The 22,607-nt window shown below is 45.8% G+C and overlaps 1 protein-coding gene across 1 annotated transcript in view; it reads left to right on the top strand.

Moving 5' to 3' along the window:
* Positions 1-22,607, top strand: part of Itga9 (integrin subunit alpha 9) — a 322,636-nt gene that overhangs the window by 151,496 nt on the left and 148,533 nt on the right. Inside the window, exons 16-17 of the mRNA XM_047531489.1 lie at positions 3,468-3,617; positions 22,225-22,301. Of these exons, the coding sequence (XP_047387445.1) occupies positions 3,468-3,617; positions 22,225-22,301 (227 nt within the window). The remainder of the gene's footprint in view (positions 1-3,467; positions 3,618-22,224; positions 22,302-22,607) is intronic.

Raw genomic sequence — 22,607 nt, 5'->3', positions numbered from 1 at the left:
TTGGAACGTCACTGGGGGTACAGTCTTATGGGATCATCATGGAACATGTGATCTGTTGAGGGACATGATCATACTGATGAAGGAAATAACATTTAGCAGGTGAAAATTTCGATTTCTAGGAGTCTGCAAGATCATCCTAGACAGAAGTGGGGATGGGAACAGAGAAATAGGACTCAGGATGGAGGGGACAAAAAGATCACATGTTTTGAAAAAGAAAAAAAAAAAAAAAGTGGCCTCTTTAAAAGACACTTAGAGGACTTTCCCAACGCAGTTATCTGGCTTAATGCTAACTGCTCATTTGCTGACCTTCTATGTTATTTGCAAATTCAAAGTGAGGCCAGCTCTTCCTGTTTTCGTTTCACTGTCACTACTGGTGAGCTGAGGAAGAGCAAAACCCTTCACTTCTTAGTGGAGAAAAGCAGTTGTGGGGTAGGTTGCTAAGTCCCATGGCCAGGCAGCGGTTCCACAGGCTACAGGTCCAGCTTGCCTTGAGTCACAGAGCGAGGGATGCAACCCAGTCACCTGGGCTTTTCTCCCAACTGTGCCTATCTTCCTTTGGCCAGGTAGCCAGGTCCCCTTTTCTCCATCCCATTGGCTCAGACTCTCATTATCTTTTCCCTTGGGTGGACTCCTCCCTTGCTTCTTCTGCTGGACTCTACTACCATCGGTTCACTTCCATGCTGCAGCTAGAGGGATCTTTCTAGAACACAGCCTCCAGCATCACGTTAACCCCCTCCCCCATCCTCCGTAGCTTTATGATGACGTTCACAGAGCTTGTGAGGCTGCCTGGGATCTCATTTGGGCCTGAGCCTGACCTTCCCACCTCTGGGAGTCACAGATGTCCCCAGACACCTTAGGCTCTCTGCCCACTGCTGTACCAGCTGGGCCTCCTGCCCACTCTCTGGCTGCCCTCCTGTTGTCCAGTTTAGCCCAGGGGGAACCTCCTCTGGGAAGCCTACCAGATCTGTATGAACCAGGTGTCCTTGCTTTGTGTCCCCAAGCCGCCTCTGCCCTGCTGCATGTACTCTGCACTGTCACTGCTTGCCTGTGTCCCCTGTGACCGATAATTCCCAGAAGGTCTTTCATGTCTGGCTCCCTGTGGCCCAGCATATTGCCTGGCATAAAGTAAGCACCCAATAAATTCCAAATGGATCGTACGTTAAGTTCCCTATAAAACCTTAGCCACTGCCAATTCTGCTACCAGTCTGGGTGTTCTCCTCCATGGGAGCTCCTTCAGTGTTCAAAATGGGAGACTCCTGTAGGTTTTTAGCAGGAAGAGGGAGATTCTGGCCTTTCTGTCCATCAGAACATACTCAGCTTCAGAAGTTTCAGTTCATAGTGGAGACTTCCTTTTTTTTATTAAAGTAGTAAAATTTCAGTAACGGTGGTCTGTGCCAGAGCCCTAGGCCTCTCCCCAGCCTGAGAAGTTCTTCCACTTAATTGCTGTGCCGAGAGAGGGAAGCTGTGCTTCCAAAAAGGGCCAGGAAACCACTAAATGGGGCCGCTGCTTTTCCTCCACAGCTCTGAGAAAACAAGCCCCGTTCAGGAGGGAGAGGCCATGCTTCTGGGGGGTGTCGGCCCATTTCTGACTGCTGCACTCTCCTCCGCCTCCACCCGCAGCTCAGTGGGGCTTGAGTTCCTGTCTGCCCCATGCTGCTGGGACTTGTGATAGGAAGCTGTTTTTCAGATTCCTTAATCCAGACAGGTTCATGTAGTCATTTCCAGAGAGCAGCATCCACACCCCCTAGATGTCAGAATCTCCCAAATAAGATAGGCCATGGGTAAACTTTCCCTCCCCAGCAGCCGTGCATGGCTGCATGCTTGAAAACTGCCCCTTTCCCATTCATCATTCATTGACCTTCAGCCTAGCATGTGTGACACATTCCCTTCCCTCTTTGCTCAATATGCTCTTAAGCAAACAAGTCATTTTTGGGGGTGACTCTGGAAGTGGTTGGAATACCTTTTTAAATAGTGTATGTTATGGACAAGGAAGGTAGTTTTGCTTGTGGTTCTAAGAGTTAGGTCTGGGTCTACCACTTACTAACTTTGGGATGGAGAGAACTTCATTGAACTCTTGTATGTCAGTTATCTTCTCTGTAAATGGGGACAGTAATCTAGCAGCTCAAGGGTTCTGAGGTTTCAGTCGTATGTCTATGAAAAATTTAGCTCAGTCCCTGAAATACAGCTGGGAACGGGAAATGTGAAGTGATCACTGTCCCCCACCGCCATCTTTACCTCCTCCCCCAGAACAGCAGTGTAGGACCGCTGTGCGATGTCCCTCGCCCAGAGCTGATGTACTTTGACCTGAAGAATTTAAATGCTAAAACATGAGATAGCCTTAAAGATAATCTATTTATAAACATGTTAGGATTGCATTTTTCATTCTTTTCCATACCACCCAACATCTTTAAGTTCTGGTGAGCAGAGCCAGCAGGCAGGAAGGGGCTGGATCCCAAGTGTGGGTCTTACTCCTGGGAAGGATGAGAACCTAAAAGATCTCCTAGAATCTGGAGTTCCCTAGAATATTCTGAAAACAGTTTGTCCATTGCTTTCCTGGAGAGGTCCCATATGCTCTTTGTGCTAAATAATCGAATCTATTCCTAGGGGGATGCTTTGCTGAGCACAGATATAAACCATCCATTAGTCACTCAGCAACCCTCTCCTGAAGTCATCTGTGCCCCTGTGCTCTGTCTCCCACAGCTAGGAGCTGTGGGCACAGCCACATCTGCCTCCCCAACCCAGGCTTCCCTGGCTCTGCCCTTTCGTCTCCTCTCCTGGGTTGCTATGGGAGATTTCTAAGCTATCCTCCAGCATCTGAGCATGTTCTTAACACTGAGTCCAAGGAAGTCAGAGGAAACACAGGGTTCCATGGTCCAGTAGACTCAGGCCATACCCCCTGAGCCTTCTCAGAGGCAAGTGCAGTAAAAACAATGAGCGAGGCAGAGTGGAATCCTCTTTAACTTCATTTAACTTGGTGGAGAGAGGAAAAAACACAAGACCAGAAGTCAGACTTTCATTCCTAGCCTGGGGTGGGGGTACGCTGGGCTCCTTGGTGTCTCTGAGTTCCCTGTCCTAACCCAAAATGCATAATCTCATGCAAAAGAGCCCCGATTATCCAAATGCCATGAATGCAGAGGGTTAGCTGTGCAGGGCCCATGCTTTCCCACCTGCCAACTGGCTTCTAGGAGTTTCTGGAAGATGAGTCAAGTCCTCCATATGCCCAAGAGGAGATGATTTAGCACCATGGAAGGTGGAGCAAAAAGCCCCAGCCATTTGCAGAGTGACCTGGGATGAGATGCTCACTGCCAGGGCCGGGCTTACCTCAGCTAAAACACGATAGTGGTCAGACCCCTCCTCACAAGGGTGACCCTGAGGACCCTGTGAGTGGATTCTTGTGGAAGCCTTTTGTGAACAGGAATCTCCAGCAGGTACCCCTGGTTAACGTGCCGGTTGGTTTGTTGTTGCAGCGGAGGGTGCAGGACGTGATCAGCCCCATCGTGTTTGAAGCCACCTACAGCCTTGGAGCACATGTGACTGGCGAGGAGGAGAGGGAGCTGCCGGCTCTGACTCCAGTGCTGCGCTGGAAGAAGGGACAAAAGATTGCCCAAAAGAATCAGGTCAGAACCCGAAAGCTCGCAGCTGGGCCCCAAGGTGGCAGAGGCATGTGGCAGAAGTGACCCACAATAAGGACCAGGGCACACCCCTTGCTGGGCTTCCCTTTCTTATCTGCAAAATGATAAATCATCCTCTGGGATCTGAACACTTTGAGACCCTGCTCAAACTGTTAGCAAATTGTAATCCCTTTGAGGTTACCAACAGGTCACTTGGCCCTCAAACTTGCCAGCTGTTTTCAGACTGCAGAGCTTAGATCGGTAAGCAGTAGGTGCTCAATGAATGTTTTATTGGTGGGGGAGGGAGTGCAGTGAAGAAGAAAGAGCTACATCTTACTGAAATGGCCGCAGAGTTAACAATGCCTGAGCCATGCGCCCCTGAAGTTAGAGCACCCTACCGCTGCAGACGGGGACCTGACCCATTCCATGTTCATCAGATTCTGGGATGGGCTGCTGTGTGATGGAGCTTTGGAGTGACTTTGGAGGTGGGGCATCTGAGCTAGAGGTGAACCTGGGAACTGATTCAGTCTGCCCCAAGCCATCAATGAGATATGCAGCCCTGGGACCCCTGCAGGAAATATGCACAGAATCTGTGATCCTAAATGTGCTTTAAATCTTTCCTTAAAATCCCAAATTTCCATGGTCCGAGACCCTGGGGAGGGATCAGGGAAATCCCTGGGGTGTTGGGGGCTAATCCAATCCCCTGGGCAGGGCAGGGGCAGAGCCTTTTAGAACCACCTGCCTTTGCAATTCTTCAGATTGCCCTGAACAGAGGGGGAGACTAGCAGAACAGGGACCCCCCACCTTGCAGATTAGAGTAGCAAGCAGAAGTGCAGGGGACTGTGGGTATTGAAATGTCCATCCAGGTATTGGAGTGAGAGATGTGATTTTTACCAACTCATCCTTGCTTTCTCCCAGAGTCTCTTCCACATCTTATTGGGCCAGGTGTCCTAGATTCAGAGCCTGAGATGAGGATTTGGGAGCCTGGATGAGGCTGTGCCCTTGAGGGAGAACTGTAAAGAAGATCAAGGGGCTGAACAAGTCTAGCTGGGAGAACCAGGTGCACAAATGACACCTGAGAATTGTTCTTTGAGGCAGCGAGACTGGTACCTTTTACACCCCTGGTGCTGACTGGCCATGGGTGTGGAAGGAGAGTGCAGCTGAGAGCTGTTCTCTGGGGAAGGGTGTACCCGTGAGCCATTCGTGCCTCCACTCACCTCAGCTGGGGAAGGGCCTGCAGTTGATTGCCAGTGATCATTGCACGCGCACACGTACACACACACACCCCCACACACCCACACCCACACCCACCCCTTGGGGGCACTACTACCTTTTAAGCTGGTCTTGAACATCAGGATGGGGTCCCTGTTCCCCTGGTGTTGAAGATTGAACACCCAAGAAACGCCAAAGCAAGAGCAGAAAGTTTTAAAGGATAGAACAGAGAGATTCCTCTGGAGAGGAGGGGTTCTAGAGCTGGTGCCCAAAGGAGTGGGGGTGTCTCCCCCTTTTATAGAATTCAGGTTTCCTTTCTCCTCATGCCCCCTCCTCCCATCCTGCCTACCTGGTAACCAAAAGGGCAGGAAGAGAGCCATCCAGGAGGCGGTGGCTTGTGTTGGAAAACGTGATCTTGCCCTCCCCCAGAGGCTGTTAGCAACCAGGTGATGGCCTGTGCTACCGACCCATTGCCTTTTCTTTGATAATCAGCTTCCTGTCCTTTGCGGGGAATAGGACATGATCCTGATTTTCAAGATGGATTTCAATTTCATGATGCTGCTTTTGACTTAAAATATGAGTTTCTTTCAAAGCACAAGTGCCAGGCGAGGGTGGCCTGCAGGTCCTGCTGGTCACTGATGCTTGGAACTGGCTCCAGGAAAATGAGGGAAGAAATGAAAGGACAGGTCAGGACCCTGAGTGACAGGGCAGAGTGGAGGGGCTGGCCTCAGGGTGTAGCGGGGAGAAGAAGAGAGGTAGAAAAGGTGGCTTCTACTCTGAGAATTTCAGCTTCGTGTTCTCCTCTGACAGTGAAGTGGGGAGAAGCCATCAGGCTGGAGACCTTGTAAATCAGCATATTATAACTCCTAGAAAACGTTTCCTAGTGCTGAGTTAACTCTACTTTCTAAAGTAAAATCTTGCTGGCCTGATAAACATCCCTTTACTTGTATTATGGAAATGGTCCACGCTTGGGGTACAGGACTCACTCCAGAGCTTTGGAACCTCTGAACTGACCCAGCGAGGTAGTTACTGGCTCAGTTCAGTGTCTTACAAGCCCTGGGCAAAGTTTCTACAATGAACCCAACTCTCATTCCTACAAGTTCATCAGGGCACAAAAGTAGACCTTCTTCTGTGAAAAGCGTCTTAGAACAAGCAGCCTAATCAAAGCCCGAAATCCAGGGACAGATCAGTATTGAAATACTGTTCTTGGTCACTTGGGTTCAAGATGGCTGACCAAGCACAAATATCTCTGTTGGCACCTCCTGAGACCCCACTGCAAGGACTATAAAGAAGTAGATTGGAACAGGGAGAACTTGGGGGAAGAGGAATCAGTTCATGATAATTTTCTGGAGTAAGTGGAAGATGGAAGAGTCTTGGTGGGTGAATTTGAACTGTGCATGGAGGGGCTGGGTTCTCCCATGTGGAATTAGAAAAGCTGCAGCCTCTGCCAGGCCAGCACTGCAGAGGGGCAAGAGAGAAGGGGACTGAAAATGGGGTCAGGGGAGGAGTGGGCCACTTCTGTACCCACTTCTCCCAACAGCAGGGCAGTTGATTGACTTGCTGCCCAAAGAATTGAACCCACTGCTGGAGACAGTGAGCATGAGCTGGTTCCAGGAGGAAAGCCTCACCTGGGGCATTTGAAGTCTCCAGTGAGTTAGCTTTCCCTCCCCCACCCACCCAAGCACAGGGTGCTTCTATGCAGTAAACACAAAGAGATTTGAGAACATGTTTTATTCATTGGCAAATGGATAGGATTCTATTTCTGTTTTTACAGTTCATGCAAACATGAACCCAGGGCCTGTTCATGTTAGGCAAGGGCTCTACCTCTGAGCCACAGCCCAGCCCACCCACCTGCCTACCCTCCCTCCCTCCCTCCCTCCTTCCCTCCCTCCCTCCCTCCCTCCCTCCCTCCCTCCCTTCCTTCCTTCCTCCCTCCCTCCCTCCCTCCCTCCCTCCCTCCCTTCCTTCCTTCCTTCCTTCCTTCCTTCCTTCCTCTTTCTTTGTTTTGATACCAGGGTTTAAACCAGGGGTGCTTAACCACTTAGCCACATCCCCAACCCTTTTTGTTTTTTACTCTGAGACGGGTCCTTGCTAAGGGCCTCACTGTGGCTGGCTTTGAACTTGCGATCCTCTTGCTTTAGCCTCCTCTGGAGCTGTTTGGGATTACAGGGGTGAGCCAGCCAGCCCAGCCTCTATTTCATTTTTAAAGGAAGTATCAGAGAACAAGAAAATGATTCCAGAGCCAAATAATCAGTGAAAGGATTAGAAGACAATGGTAAGAAATCTCAGTAAGAACATCTAAAAGGATAAATCTGTGAAACTCTATCCAAGTAATGAGAAAACCAGAAAAAAGTGCAAGATAAACAGAAGAAAAAGAAATTATAAGAGGTAGAATGGAATTACAAGTTCCTAGGCTTAAAGAGAAACACTAAAAAAAAAAAAAAAAAAGACAATATAAGGGCAAATTGATTTACAAGCAAGGTAAACCAAATTATATACATGTATAAGAAGAAATAAAAACTCCTAGAAAGATAGAAATAGGATCAATGTCATGGTTCAAATTGACATGTGGGATTTTGGTTTTTTAAAAAATTTAAAAATTTTATTCTAAGTTTACATGACAATGCATTTTGACATATCATATATAAATGGAATATAACTTCTCATTCATCTGGTTGTGCATGACGTAGAGTTACACTGGTCATGTAATTATAATGCACATAGGGTAATAATGTCTGATTCATTCTATCAGTCCTATCCCCATGCCCTCTCCCCTCTTCATTTCCCTCTGTCTAGTCCACAGTACCTCTTTTCTTCCCTGCACCCACCTAGTTATTGTGAATTAGCATAGCCTATCAGAGAAAACACTCAGTCTTTGGTTCTTTGGGATTGACTTATTTTGCTTAGCATGATATTCTCCAATTTCATCAAAATGTGAGATTTTCCCTTTATTTTTTTCAGAATGAATAAACCTCAGGCAATTTTTTAGCTTTTTTTATTATTTTTTAAATTTTACAGACTGCATTTTTTTTTTACAGACTGCATTTTGATTCATTGTACACAAATGGGGTAAATATTGGGAATTTGGAGGAAAATTGGTTATTATATGGAAAAGAATAAAAAAACTAAGTTTCCCATTCATAGTAAGACAGTTCTTGTACTTAAAACCCAAGAAAAATCATCTGAATACAGAAGTTATGAAAAATGATTTAAAAGGTTGGAATTTCCAAAAAGTATTTTAACCTATTTGTATATAAAATTAAATTATTATACTTCTCAAATTAAAATTTGCCAAGCTAAAGGTTATTTGTACTGGAAACTGATAGATAATTAAAAACATTATATTAAAAAATGAGATTTTGAATGAGTAGAAGAATATAAGGGAGAAAAGGGCTTTCATAGTAGAACATTCTCCCATAAATAGAAGTCGGATACTCCTAGACTTTACCTTTGTCTCCATGGAGGAGGGCGTATAACCATGACAGCTGTCTTGTCTCTACTATGAAGAATAATCAGGTAGCCATAACAACATTAGCACTATTGGTAATTAGTCTTTACAGTCAAGTTAAAACCAGAGCTATGGTGAAAGCATAAAATGCAAATGTCATCAGACGTGAGTGTATAGAGATAAAGAATGATGGACGTTCTTTAAATGCCTTAATCTTTTAAATGGGTGAGTCAAGAGATATGGTAAAACTTGATGAAATGAGAAATAGCTATTACTTAAAACTGCAGAGGTCACGAGGACAGCATTGCTTCTTAAAGTGCGGTCCCTGAACCAGCAGCTGCAGCCTCTCTTGGGATCTTGTGAATTGAAAAAGGAAAATTTGGAGCCAACCCAGCCCCACCAAAACAGAAACTCCTGGGGCGGGCCCCACAATCCGCGTGTGAACGTGCTGACCTGGGGCTCTGATTCAGCTCCCTTGTGAGAATCGGGCAGTCCGAGAAGCTGAAGGGAGTGATTTGCCAGTCAAGTTAGGCAGGAGGAAGGGAGCAAGACCTTGTGTCCCTGGGATCAGTTCTTGCCTGTCGAGGTGGGAATTCAGCGAGATAGCATCTTTATCTGGTAAATCAAGGAGTAGTCCTGTTGGCGTGTGTTCTAGAGATATGGAAACAATCACCAAGAGAAACACATGGGTGATGGTAGTTTCACCTTAAGAGAAAGGCACAGTATGGGAGGTGTGTGGTGGGGGGCTATTTTTTTTTTTTAAACCATGTGATTCTTTTTGAAATTAAAAGAAATATTGTTGAGGTTGGGAATACTGTCCAGGAGCCTGAGAAATGATCTGAGAGAGCAATTCTTGCGTATTCTGCTTTTCCTAATTAAGAAAAAAGGCAGGGGGAGGGGATAGTTTAATGATATTCTTCTATGATTCCTCCATGTGTCTTCCAGATGTTGGCTCAGTTTGAGGGGCAGAATGATTGGGAGCTAGGCCCACTCCAGGAAGCAGAGCTGATTTTTAATGAGAACTCAAGAGCCAGCTGCACCCCAAATAGTTCTCGAATTCCTCCTCTTTGTTCTCTCTGTCTCTATTCCCCTCCCCTCCCCCAGGCCAGGCCACAATTATTGGTCACCTAGGTCAGGTCACTTCCCTGCTTAACCCCCCCAACAGCTTTTCCTCTTTGTAAGATCCCCAAGACTCTGCACAGTGGGGCCCCTACCTCTCCAGAATTGTCTAGTGCCATCCAGTTACTGTACTCCAACCATCTCCATGCTCTTTCTTGCCTCAGGACCTTTGTACATGCTGATACTATTTCTGTAAAGCTCCTCATCCTGCTTTTCTCATAACCATTTTTTCATGTTTTAGGTTTCCACCTAAATCTGACCTCTTCAGAGAACCATCTCTCAACTGTCCTGTATTCCTTGACCCAGCTGCCTATTACATTACTTCATGAGATCTATCACAGTTTATTATCTCATCCACTTGCTGTTATGGGGCACAACTTAAGAACAGACCAATCACCACTAAGAAGTTCAAATTTGAGAGTCTTTATTAAGCCAGTCAGCTGACTATCTCACACAATGCCCCAAAAATGGCTATTGGGAGAACACCCCCGACTGTAAGATTGCAGGGGGTTTTTATACTAAACATCAGTACATCAATCATAAGTGTCTGTTACTATGATTCAAAATTATGAACTAACATCATGAGATCTGAAATCATTAGCAGAGGGGGAAGTGGGTCAAAATGACCTTACTTAAGGTACAAACTAAAGAATGGTTACTAACATCTAAACAATAACTGTTGACATCACCGATAACATGGTACATTGTTTAGGAAACTAGGAATCAAAAAGAGAACAATTTCTCATTTTACAAGAATTGCCATTTTGTCATTTTGTATTGCCAAACAAGTCATGCTAAGCAACTGTTGACGGGTACAGAGGTGGGGTGTCCCCATGGGAAAAGCATTTCCTACATAACATGGAGTCTCAAGGTAAAATGGAGTCTGTGTAGTCATTGCTCATATAGCCTGGCCTAAAACATTTCCATGGAGTCAAATATGTCAAACTGTCATATTGCTTTTATGTGTCCTTCTCTAGAACAGAAGGTCAGTGAGGGCAGAGGTCTACTTTACCTTATTGGCTACTGATCCCCAATACCTTGTCTGGCTTATAATAGTGCTCAATAAATATATCTCAGAAACCAAAACCAAAAATGTTTTCCCTGATAAGTGGATGATGATACATAATGGGAGTTAGGGGGTGGGGTGTAAGAGAAGAATGGAGGAACTTTGGATTATGTAGAGGGAAATGAGAGGGGGGAGGGGGCGGGGTATGCAAGGTGGTGGAATGAGACAGACATCATTACCCTATGTACATGTATGATTACATGAATGGTGTGAATCAACATCATGCACAACCAGAGAAATGAAAAATAGTGCCCCATTTCTGTATAATGAATCAAAATGCAGTCTATAAAAATTAAAAAAAAATATATATATATATATCTCAGCTGAAAAAGCCCTTCTAAAAGAACATAAGGTTAGGCCATTCTACAAAGGTTGGACATCAGAATTTCTTCACTGACAGATTCAGCAAAGCTCTATTAAAAAAAAAAAAAAAAAAAAAAAAAGTGCTCTATGATCCCTCTGGGAATTTCCCATGGACCAGAGATGGAGATGGGGTATTCCAGTGACTTACACCACAGTATATTTGTGCACATTAGTCTGCTTTTCAAAAACAAGATGGAACCCGTATGACTGGTGGTTTTGTTGAGAATCCCCACTTTATCTCTTAGCTAAAAGGAAGGTGCTTTACCCTAATACTAATTTTTAACCATGTTGAAGGCATAAGCTTTGGGTCTCCGTCGTGCTGGAAATCATTAGCATTTGTTACTCACACCCCAGGCCCCTCAAGGCCTGAGTGTGCAGGAATATAACCCCATGCCTGCGAAAACCCACTTTGTGCACAGCCCGGACATTTGGTAATACTTTCCCAGCTGAGGTGCCCAGATGGCTTCAAGTGCCATTATTTATAGCTCCAGGGCTTATGTTCATTAGCAGATATAAATGTCTCTGCAGAAGGAATGGAAGGCTGAGGAGTTGAGAGGGAAGACAAGTAACCCCAGACATCAGAACCAGAGAGGGTTTCAAGATCATTCAACCTGGAGAATTCCAGGTGGCACTCCTGAGAGCCAGGGAGCAGTCTGGACCTGCTGAGGAAGGAAGGAGAGAAGGGGTGTTAGAGGAGAGGGTTCCTACTCTCCACCCCTGTTTCACTAGATCACCCTACTTTTATAGGCATCTGCTGCTGGGCATATACTTCTTTCCAGAAGGGCACTGTGGGGCAACAGGTGTGAAAACCATCTAGTTTTAAGTATGAGTGCGAAAAACAAACACAAGTAGACCAACTTCTTTGGGGTCTGGAGAAATCTGGCTGTGTCTGTATGCCACAGGCCTCTTCAAGGTTAATCCTGAGGGCAAAGGAGAAGGGGTTTCTACTGTCAAAAACCAGGCTGTATCCTGAAGTGACCTGTTAAATTTGCAAAATTTGGGGGTTGTGGCTCAGTGGTAGAACACTTGCCTGGCATGCGTGAGGCACTGGGTTCGATCCTCAGGACCACATATAAAGAAATGAAGTTCCATTGACAACTTAAAAAAGTTTTTAAAATATTTGCAAAAATTTTCTTTATATTTTATGTTTGCTATTTATGGAGAAAATGTTCTCTACTCTTCTGAAAGTCTTTTCAGAAGAAAATAGTGGGTTTTCCCAAACTCTTCAAGCCTGCTGGTTTTCTTTTTTTGTTTTAATTAGTTATACGTGACAGTAGAATGCACTTTAATACATCATACGTAATGGAGTATAATTTCTCATTCTTCTGGTTATACACGATGTAGAATCCCACCGGGATTATAATGGGGTAATAATGTCTGTTTCATTCTTTCCTTCCTACCCCCATACGCCCTACCCTCCCTTCGCTCCCCTCAGCCTGATCTAAAGTAACTATCTTCTTCCCTAGCCACCCCTCCCCATTGTGAATTAGCATCTGCATATCAGAGAAAACATTCGACTTTTGGTTTTGAGGTATTGGCTTATTTCATTTAGCATGATATTCTCCAGCTCCACCCAGTTACCAGCAAATGCCAGAATTTCATTCTTCATTAAGGTTGAGTAATAGTCTATCGTGTGTGCGTGTGTGTGTGTGTGTGTGTGTGTGTGTGTATACACCACATTTTTTTTTTTAATCTTTTCATCTGTTGAAGGGCTCCTCGGTTGGTTCCGTAGTTTAACTGTTGTGAATTGAGCTGCTGTAAACACTGATGTGGCTGCGTCACTGTAATATGCTGATGTTAAGTGGTTTTGTTCTGTATTCTCTTACTGAAAACTTTGCCTGAGAGCTCGCAGCTTGTGGATGTATAAATGATCCAGGGAACACATCCGGTGGACAGTCTCTGGCTGGGGAAGAAACATCAGCACCTCTTTTCTTGTCTTCTGGGATGACTTAGGAGTCAACTGTGAGGCCCTTGCTCTTGACAGTTTACCTGGGGCCATACCAGGAAGTGTCCTTCCAGGTGGGCGGGAGGAGCCTGGCTGGGTCCTCTCTGTTTTGTGGGGGGCTATCTTTCTCACTCCCAGTTGCCTGCTCGCATCTGGCTTAGCACCTTCTAGAAACACAACTAGCAGACTTACTTTTTCCTTCTCTCTGAAGGCACTGGCCCCATTATTTGAATTCATTCTGTTCTTTGGCCTCTTGTGACTTATTATTAATAGCAACTTTAAAAAAAAAAAAAGAAATAGAACACGAAAGAATGAAAATCATGGAGGAAGCACTTTCAGCTCTGGAGGTGGAAGGTCCCTAGAAGAGAGTTTATGGTTGATATTAAAAGTTGGGGGTTGTAGAGGGACATGAAATGTGGTCCATAAAAGGTGATCCAATCCCAGGCAGATCTCAGAACGGCACTGTGCGGGGAGTTCAAAGTGGACCAGGACTTCTTTCTTGGTCCATTTTCTGTTCCTGTAACAAAATACTTGAGGCCGGGTAATTTATAAAAAAAAAAATGGGTTTATTTGACTTGCAACTCTGGAGGTGGGGAATCCAGGAGCATTGCACTGGCATCTGCTCTGCATCTGGCAAGGGCCTTCTTGCATATCAGCATGGTGGAGGCATCACATGGTAAAATAAAGCAAAGCATGGGTCTTTTAAAAAGCCACTAATGCCATCAGGACCCCATTCTCATGACTTCATCTAATCCTAATTACCTCCCAAAGACACGGACTGCAAATACCATTAACATGATTTGGGGGATTAAGTTTCAGTGTTAGCTTTCTGTTACTAAAACAAATCCTTGAGATAAGTCAACTTAAATAGAGAAAAGGTTTATTTTGACTCACAATTTTGGAATTTCAGTCCATAACCAATTAACCCTGTTACTTTGAATTTGGGGTGGCACAGGACATCATGGTGAGAGTGCAGGAGGGGAAGGCCCTTCAGCTCCTGGCTGGGAGCAAGAAGAGAGGAAAGAAGGGAGGGAGGTCCCAATATCTCCTTCAAGGGCATGCCCCCGTGACCTAACGTCCCCCTGCAAGCCCCCACCTCCCAGCTTCCCAATAGTGTGTGGGCTGGGGACCAAGCCTTTAATGACTGGGCCTTTGAGGGACACTTATCCAAACTGTAGTCGTTGATAGCATCTAGTGTCCCGGAGCAGTCAGCTCCCGTGCAGTTACCACAGAGGTTGACCTGGATCATTTAAAGATGCCGTTGCACAGAGCGCAGAGCCGTGGCGTAAGCCGCAGATGCCAAGACAGAATTCGCTTCCAGTGTCCCACAGGGGCATGCCGAGTATCGGTGCCATGCTTGTGTTTAGAGGGAGAGCAGCGGAGCGCTCTCCACGCCCATGATTGCAAAACCTAAGAGGACAATTCGTACAGACCTGAGGACAGAAGGAATGTCACAGCTTTGATTTTACGAAGTGTTTGCCTTTTGTTTGCTCTTGAGGACATGATATTCTGCAGGACTTGATTTTAAACACCAGGTCATGAACCTTTTTCTTCCTTCTGTTGGGCACAGGCAGAAGCGGAACTGAAATTCCTGAGACCACCCTGCATTCTTACACTGGGCCACTCCAAGGGAGGTGGTGGGTTCTGGAAAAAGAAACAGAATCCAGAGGGAGGAGCCTGAGTTTCCTGCTGGGTGATGAGGGTTGCAGGAGTGGATTACCCTTGGCTGGGCCTCTGGGAACTTATGCAGGACTATAGGAGGAGCACCAGCCCAGAGGAGTCACGCCTGTCCTCCAGGCAGAATGCCACACTCCAGGGCAGAGACCCTAGGTGAAGTCACATTGCACAGCAGGATATAGGTCTTGCTCTTTCAGCTTAAAACAGTCTTCCCAGGGAGTCCCCTGGGGTGGGATTTGAAAAGCTCTTCTCCCCACCTGGTCTGATTGTCCTTTTCTCAAGGCTTAGCCTGGGGCTTTGTTGCCACGGCAACCCTATAAACAGGCATCCAATACAATAATTCTGTGTTTTGTTTTTTAAATGAATATAACCAAATCCAAAAACCCAGTTGTCCTCTGAAGGTAACAGCTAAGAGTGAGAAGCCTCCTTCCTGTTAGAAGGGAGGACTTTCTAGTGCAGATTTGGGTAGGAGAAAGGCGTCCCCCAAGTCCTGAGCACTTGGATGACTTCCTGTCTGAAATCACCCTCAACCAGGAGTATCTTTGAGCTGCCAGCCCCTGAATCACATGTCCCCAAGGCTGCCTTTGGCCTTGGTGGTCCTGGCATTGTGAGAAAGGCCCATGGTGACCTCGTGCTGGCGCCGAGGAAGTGTATCTGGGCCTGATTGTTTTGTTTCACTTCCCCTGGCCCAAAGGGAACGAGGGAACCAGGATTCAGTGAGCTGCGCCCCCAGGGCACGTCCAGGGATGCCTATTTTTATGAACAAGGTTTTGTTGGAATATGTTGGTGTCTACTCCTTTACGTATTGCCTTTCCTATGACAGGAGAGTTGAATTGTTGTGGACGGAGACCACGTAGCCCTGGGTTATACTGTGTGCGTGCATGTGTGTGTGTTTGTGTTGCTGGGGATTGAACCCAGGGATGCTCTACCCTGAGCTACATCCCCAGCCCTTTTAAAAATTTTTATTTTAAAACAGCCTTGCTAAGTTGGCCAGCCTGGTCTCAAACTTGTGATCCTCCTGCCTCAGCCTCCCAAGTGGCTGGGACTATAGGCATGCACCACCATACCTACCCAGCTTTACTGTCTGATTCTTTTTGGTCAAAGTTTGGCAACCCTGCTCTAACACAAGTAGAACAAGGATTTGGTGAGAAACTAGAGGATTTACAAAAGAAAATTGTATTCTTCAGGGAAACCCAAGGTGAAGAGCAGGTAAGGAAGGAAACCGCATGTATATCCAGCCTGTGAGGCGGAGGAGCCTGGCAGGAAGCAGCCTTCCCCTGAGAGACAGTTCAGCCTCCTGTCCCCAGGGAGGGTTGAGACATGATGGAGTCTGAGACCTGTTGGCATGTCCTGGAAAAGCTGCTTCCAGGGCCATCAACAGATAGATGGCTTTTGCCAACCTGCAGGTGGAGGCTGGAGGGGGCAGCAGCCAGGAGACGCTTCCAAGCAGGACTGGAATTTGTCTGATAAAGGCGGCCAAGCTGTGTTTGCCTAGAAGACCAGGGGGATATGGGTAAAAGCAGACAGAGGAGGTCTTTGGAGGTCCAGCTTGCAGCTGTCGGGATTGTTCCTCAGAGGAAAATCAGGAGGGTGGCCTGTTGGCTTCGTGGAGAAGCTGGACTCTTTGTACTTTGTACAAAGAATTCGTTTCTACTTGTTCCCGGAAGCTGTGCTGTCGTCTAGCCTTTTGAGGCTGCTTGTGCCTGTGCTCCTGCCCCAGAGACAGGTTTCTCAGCTCCTTAAGGAAACAGCTTGGCCTTTCGCCTAGAGACGAATCCAGACCCGGGCACTGGATTCTGAGTCTCAGCCATGGCGCCTCCAGTGCACGGCACGGGTCTCCTGATTCCCTGGCGTCTTGCTTTTTTACTCTCAGAACAACTGCATTCCCAGCCTTGCCTGAGCCAGGGTTTAAATCGTACAGCCTGCTTTTGTCTGTAGTGTTGCCCTAGTTAAGGCAAGCCTGTAGGCTGGTAGAGTGTTCATTCCAGAACACTCCATGAATGGCTTGTTAAATGTATCACTGCCTAGCACACCTCTCGGGAATTTCATTTTTTTGGAACATATTTAAGGTGCACAGATGCACAGAGTAATTTTTTTTTTTTTTTTTTTTTTTTTTTTGCGGTGCTGGGGATTGAACCCAGGGCCTTGTACTTTGGAGGCAGGCCCTCTACCAACGGAGCTACACCCCCAACCCCAGAGTAATGTTTTGATATACGTATCCATAGTGAAGTGATTACTACGGTGAAGTGGATTAACATATCCGTTTCCTCACTAATTATTTTTCTTCCTCCCCTGGTGGGAAGAACACTTGGAATCTACTCTGTTGGCAAATTTCCAGTATATAATACAATGGTATTAACTAGACTAGTCATGCTGTACATTAATCTATATCCTATATAACTGTGTACCTTTGTCCAACATCTCCCCATTCCCTCCCCTGGTCCCTTGGTCTTGGCCTTGGTAGCCAGCAAGGTTCCATTCTGTTTCTGGTTATTTAGCTATTTTAGAGTCCACATATAAGTGAGAACATGCGGTATTTTTCTTTCTGTGTTTGGCTTATCTCACTTTGCATAATATCCTGAAGGTTCTTTCCTGTTGTCAAAAATGGCAGGATCTCCTTTTTAAGGCTGAATAATATTCCATGGCAGATACGTATTCTTCCATAAGGTGGTTAGACTTAGGCTTTTCCTGCTTTTTGATGGTGTGAAAGCATGCCCACATAACCATTCTGTTTTTTTTTTTTTTTTTTTTTCACTTACAGTATAGTATTCAGTAAGTCACTTGAGATGGTCAACACTTCATTATATAATAGGCTTTATGTTAGATGATTTGGTCCAGCTGGAGGCTCATGTAAGTGTTCTGGGTGTGTTTAAGGTAGCCTAAGCTGAGCTACAATGTTCGGCGGGTCAGGTGTATGAGATGCATTTTTTACTTAAGCTATTTTCAACTTACAGTGGATTTCAGGATGAGGCCCCCTTGTGAGTGGAGAAGCTTTTGTATTTACAAAAATCTCTTTATCCATTTACCTGTCGACAGATGGGGTTGCTTCCTATGTTGGCAAGTGTGAACGGTGCTGTAGTCAACCCGAGAGTACAGAAATCCCCACGAGGTGCTGATTTTATTTCCTTTGGGTTTGCTGGATCGTACTACAGTTCTATTTTCAATGTTTCGAGGAACTTTCAAAATATTTTCTATCCCAGCGGTAGCAATTTACCTTCTGTCAACAACATCCAAGTGCCTCCTTTTCTCCACACCCTCAGCTACCCCGGTGACCCCTTCTCTGACCATAGCCATGCTAAGGAGTGCGAGGTGATCATAGGGTGGTTTTGATTTGCATTTCCCCCGTGTGGCTTTCCAGCAGAAAACTTGCGGAACAGAAAGGAACAGAATGATACAAAGTGCTGAAAGAAAGAAAATGCCAACCCAGAATACTTTATCTAGAAAATCTGCCCTTCAAAAGTGGAGGGGGTCTGTGCAGACTTCTTTTGCCTCTAGACCTGATTTACCAGAAAGGCTGAAAGGGGTTCAAGTTGAAATGAAAGGACTCTAAGCAGCATCAAGAGAAATGATGAGGTAGGAAGCTCCGTGGCCAAGGCAGAGCTAGACAAAAACACAATATTGTATGGCTGTAAAAGGCTGGCCAGTCATCTTGAATTCTATGATAGCCATTAAAAGATAAAGCATGCAGGCGAGACGGGGCATGCTTGTAATCCTGGTGCCTCCAGAGGCTCGCTGACGCGGCAATGAGAGTTCAAAGCCAGCCTCGGCAAAAGCGAGGCGCTAAGCAACTCAGTGAGACCCTGTCTAATAAAATACAAAATAGGGCTGGGGATGGGGCTCAGTGGTCGAGTGCCCCCGAGTTCAATCCCCGGTACCGCCTCCAAAAAAATTAAAGCAACTTATAACTACATTGTGTTAGTGAGTCTGGAAGTTGTTGTAAATTAGGACGCCAGCAGCATATGATGTTAGGGGAAGGAAAGGGGGACCAGAGAGTTCCCTTATGCAGGTGAAGCTATCAGTTTATAATAGACTATCAAGAAGAAACATTATTACATAGATGTTTAATGTGAGCCCCTTGGTAACCACAAAGAAAATACAAGTAGAAGTTACACAAAAGAAAAAAATTCCAACCAAGAAAATTTCAATACCAAGAAAAAAGAAAAAAACAAGTAACACAGAAGAAAATAGCAATGGAGAAAAAAGGGGTCACAAAAACTATAAGGCATACAGAAAACAGCTATCAAAATAACATAAAGTCTTTTTTTTTTTTTTTTTTTTTTTTTTTTGGTGCTGGGGATTGAACCTAAGCATGCTTTACCACTGAGTTCTTTTTATTTTGAGACATAATCTCACTGAGTTGCTGAGGCTGGCCTCAAATTTGCAATCCTCCTGCCTCAGGCTCGTGAGTCGCTGGGATGACAGGTATGCACCACCGTGCCTGGCTTAGAAAATCCTTCTGTATTAATACTTTAAATGTAAATAGACTAAACTCCTCAATAAAAAGCTACATGGAGACTGAAAGGATTACAAGAACACAGAGTGACTGGAAGGATTATAAGAACACACATAGAAACACACATGGTCCAACTGTATGCTGTCTACTCAAGAGGCTCACTCACTTTAGATTCAGGGATGTACGGAGGGATGGGAGAATAGTCCAGGCAATGATAAACCAAAGAAAGCAGGAGCGCCTTATACTTAGATCAAAATAGACTTGCAGTCAAAAACTTCTCTAAAGACAAAGGAGATATTACATAATGTTAAAGTGTTAGTTCAACAAGGAGATATAACAGCTACCATTTTTTTTGCACCCAACATCAGAATACTTACATATTTAAAGCCAATATTGACAGATCTGAAAGGAGACTTGACAGCAGTTACAGTAATAGATTTCAGTGTCTAGATAAATAGAACATCTAGACAGAAAATCAATAAAGAAGCAGCAGATTTGAACAGTTTTATAGACCAGATAACCAAATAGACACATAAAGAACTTTGCACTTGACAGAATATACATTTTCCAAGTGCACAAAGAACATTTTCAGGGTGGAACACATGTTAGGTCACAAAACAAATCGTAACCAACGTCCTGAGCACAGGGAATAAGCTAGAAGTCAATTAACAACAAGAAAATGGGAAAATTGCAAATTTGGAATGTGGTAGGACTTGGTCAAGGCATCTCCATCTGGTGCCTATGAAGAGCCCTGAGGGTCCCACTTTCTTTTTTTTTGGAGGGGGGGTAACCAGGGATTGAACTTGGGGTCCCTCGACCACTGAGCCCCATCTCCAGCCCTATTTCGTATTTTATTTAGAGGCAGGGTCTCACTGAGTTGCTTAGCACCTCACTTTGACTGAGGCTGGCTTTGAACTCTCAATCCTCCTGCCTCAGCCTCCCGAGCCGCTGGGATTCTAGGCATGTGCCACCACGCTGGTGGGTCCCACTTTCTTGATGACTGACTTGCATGGCCTGTGAGCTGAGCAGGCTGTCTGTTTTCTCCAAATGAGCCTCTCCAGGGCAAGCTGGGCTTTCCTCTGCACAGAGTGGCCAAGCTCCAAGAAAAAAACCCCAAGCAAAAGAGGGAAGCTCCATTGCTTTTTATGGCCGAACCTCGGAAGTCACATAGCATTATTTCCACTGTAACCACAAATCCTCCCGATGCCGAGGGAGGAAGCATTAGACTCTACCTCTCAATGATGGGATTGTCAAAGTCACACTGTAAGGAGTGTAATGGGAGGGTGTCCTTGCATGGATTCTTGGAAAGCAAGGTCACCCGCAGAGAAGTAGAATCACATCTGTCCTTTGTCTCCCTTGTCCCCTCTCTTCACCATCACCTCAGAGGCCCCATGGCATTCACTTCTGTGCAGTGAGCAAATTGCGAGGCCAGTCCAGGGGACAGCTGGCATGGGAGCCAGGATGACAAATCAGGAGGGCAGGCCTGGAACTCGCAGCCTACATGTCATAGGGTGGGCTTAGGCGACATTCTCCTCTTCAGTTCTCACCTGCTTTCTACCTGCACGCACACCCCTCCATCCTGCCTCCAAAACCCAGGAATCGGACTGTCTCTCTCGCCTTTCACCTGGAGACGAATCCAGACCCAGGCACAGGATTCTGAGTCTCAGCCATGGCGCCTCCAGTACACGGCACGGGTCTCTTGATGGAGGTAGGGTAGTCTCACCACCAACCTGATCAAGCCAGGAGGAGACCAACCCAAGGGCACATCTGGGTTTTGTGGGACCCGAAGCCTGTACAGTTGAGGGGGAGGGAAGGGCTTGAAGGAAAAAAAATGTAAAATTATGAATACAAAGTTGGGTTCAATGCCACACAGGGGCCATGTCAGGGGCCCTTCCAGTGTAGGCTTGATCAGGTGGGTGGTGAGGCTACTCTTGGTGCTGCTTTGCTAGTTGCAGGCTCCCAAAGCACTTCTTGCCTGGAATGTCGTAGCTCTCACTCCCTGTTCCTCCTCTCTGACCCTGGTTGAGATTGCAAACCAAGTACAAAAGTCTTACCCTGAAGTCTCCTGCAGATCTGGCTCTCTCCTTGCCCCCATAGTGTCCAAAAGAACATAGGAATTTCCTCTCTTTGCTCAAGACTTCCATGATTTCCCCCTGTAATCAAGGAAGGGAATGTTGGCTGGGACATCTTAGTCTTTTGGAAACGTGGCACAGGAATATGAATTTCCATAGGCAAAATTACCCTGTCTGGTTGAGTCTAGACTCTCCATCGGCCAGCAAGTTTGTTGGAGCCCACGCTGGCACTCCGAGAAGCCACTTACACTTCTTCCACGGAAAGCACCCCAAACTGTGCTGTAGGGGAGGAGGAAAAGCTCACAGCCATGAGTGGTTGAATGTGAATAAATCACAACACCACAAAAGGACAATGGGTTCTTCTCTCCAAATCCCACTGAATGATCAAAGCCAAAATCCCAGTCATCCTGAAGCATCTCCATCGTCCGGAGCATAGGGAGACTGCTGTCTTGAAATCAGAAACATCAGAGAGGTTGAGACCAGATGGAGGGACATACTAATAAGCCATCCTTGCGCAGCAGAACGCTAACCCTTAGGAAACGCTAACCCTTCACAAAGTGCTGTTCCCAATTCCCTGGCCACCCTGCATGCTCTGTTGGTTTTAGCCACAGAGCCTTGGCCCAGCACTGGGTGGGGCTTCCACTGTGGAGGCCGAGTCTCAGTTTGAGAAAAGGCCCTGTTCTTGCTCACCACTAGCTGCTTCACCCAGAAGCTGGAAGGCATCCCTTCTGTCACATCGCGATGCCCTCCACCTAATGGCCTGCTTGCCTTTGACATTTCCCTTTGGCACTAACAATTCCATTTGGTCCCCTTGCTCAGGCAGAGCCTATCTCAAATAGATTTTTCTCTTCCTTGAGAGAACACATGGGGGAAATGACCTGACTGTAATCTAAGAATTATTTATTCCGTGGAATGATTATTCATTCCTATCCAAGAGCATCTGAAAGGTTTTTGTTTCCAGATAAGCACAGATAAAAGGACGCTGGTTGTGCATACTTCTTGAAAAAGTACTTCAGTAGACTGAGAAGTGAATCCAGTAAGGAATGCACTCATAAATCAAGACCACTGTTGATTTAGGCTTCCGCGGAGCCTCCAGAAGCTTCCCTCAACTCTGCCAGGGAACTGGCTTCTTGGAGGTGGGAGGAGAGGCTTGGAGGGTCCAAAGGAAGAATTCCCAGATTGGCAAGAAGGGAATAGGCCATGATTTATTCATTTGCCCTCAAACCTTCTACCAACCTTTCTATTACTTCTTTCACAGACGGTCTTTGAGCGGAATTGCCGATCTGAGGACTGTGCAGCCGACCTGCAGCTCCGGGGGAAACTGTTGCTCTCCGGGTATGTCAATGTTCCTTTTGTGACATTGTTCTGAGAACTTCAGTTTTCTTTAACTCCAGGCCCCAAACCTGAAGGTTCAGATTTTTCCCACTGCACAGGGTAAACGGTTTTGGCAGGTTATGGTCATGTATTGTGACTTTTTTCTTTAAATGTGTGTTTATAATTTTAGCAAAAGCTGTGATTTGGGGAAGATTGTTTGGATTTTGTTTGCAATGTCACATATCTCACAAGTTAGCTTAGATTTCAAATTTCTAAGAGGATTTGTGCGTTGGGAGGATATTGTATGTTTACTTGTTATATTAAATG

The sequence above is a fragment of the Sciurus carolinensis genome, chromosome 17, assembly GCF_902686445.1.
Source record: "Sciurus carolinensis chromosome 17, mSciCar1.2, whole genome shotgun sequence".
NCBI classification, from domain to species: Eukaryota; Metazoa; Chordata; class Mammalia; order Rodentia; family Sciuridae; genus Sciurus; species Sciurus carolinensis.
This window is presented reverse-complemented; position numbering and strand designations above follow the sequence as displayed.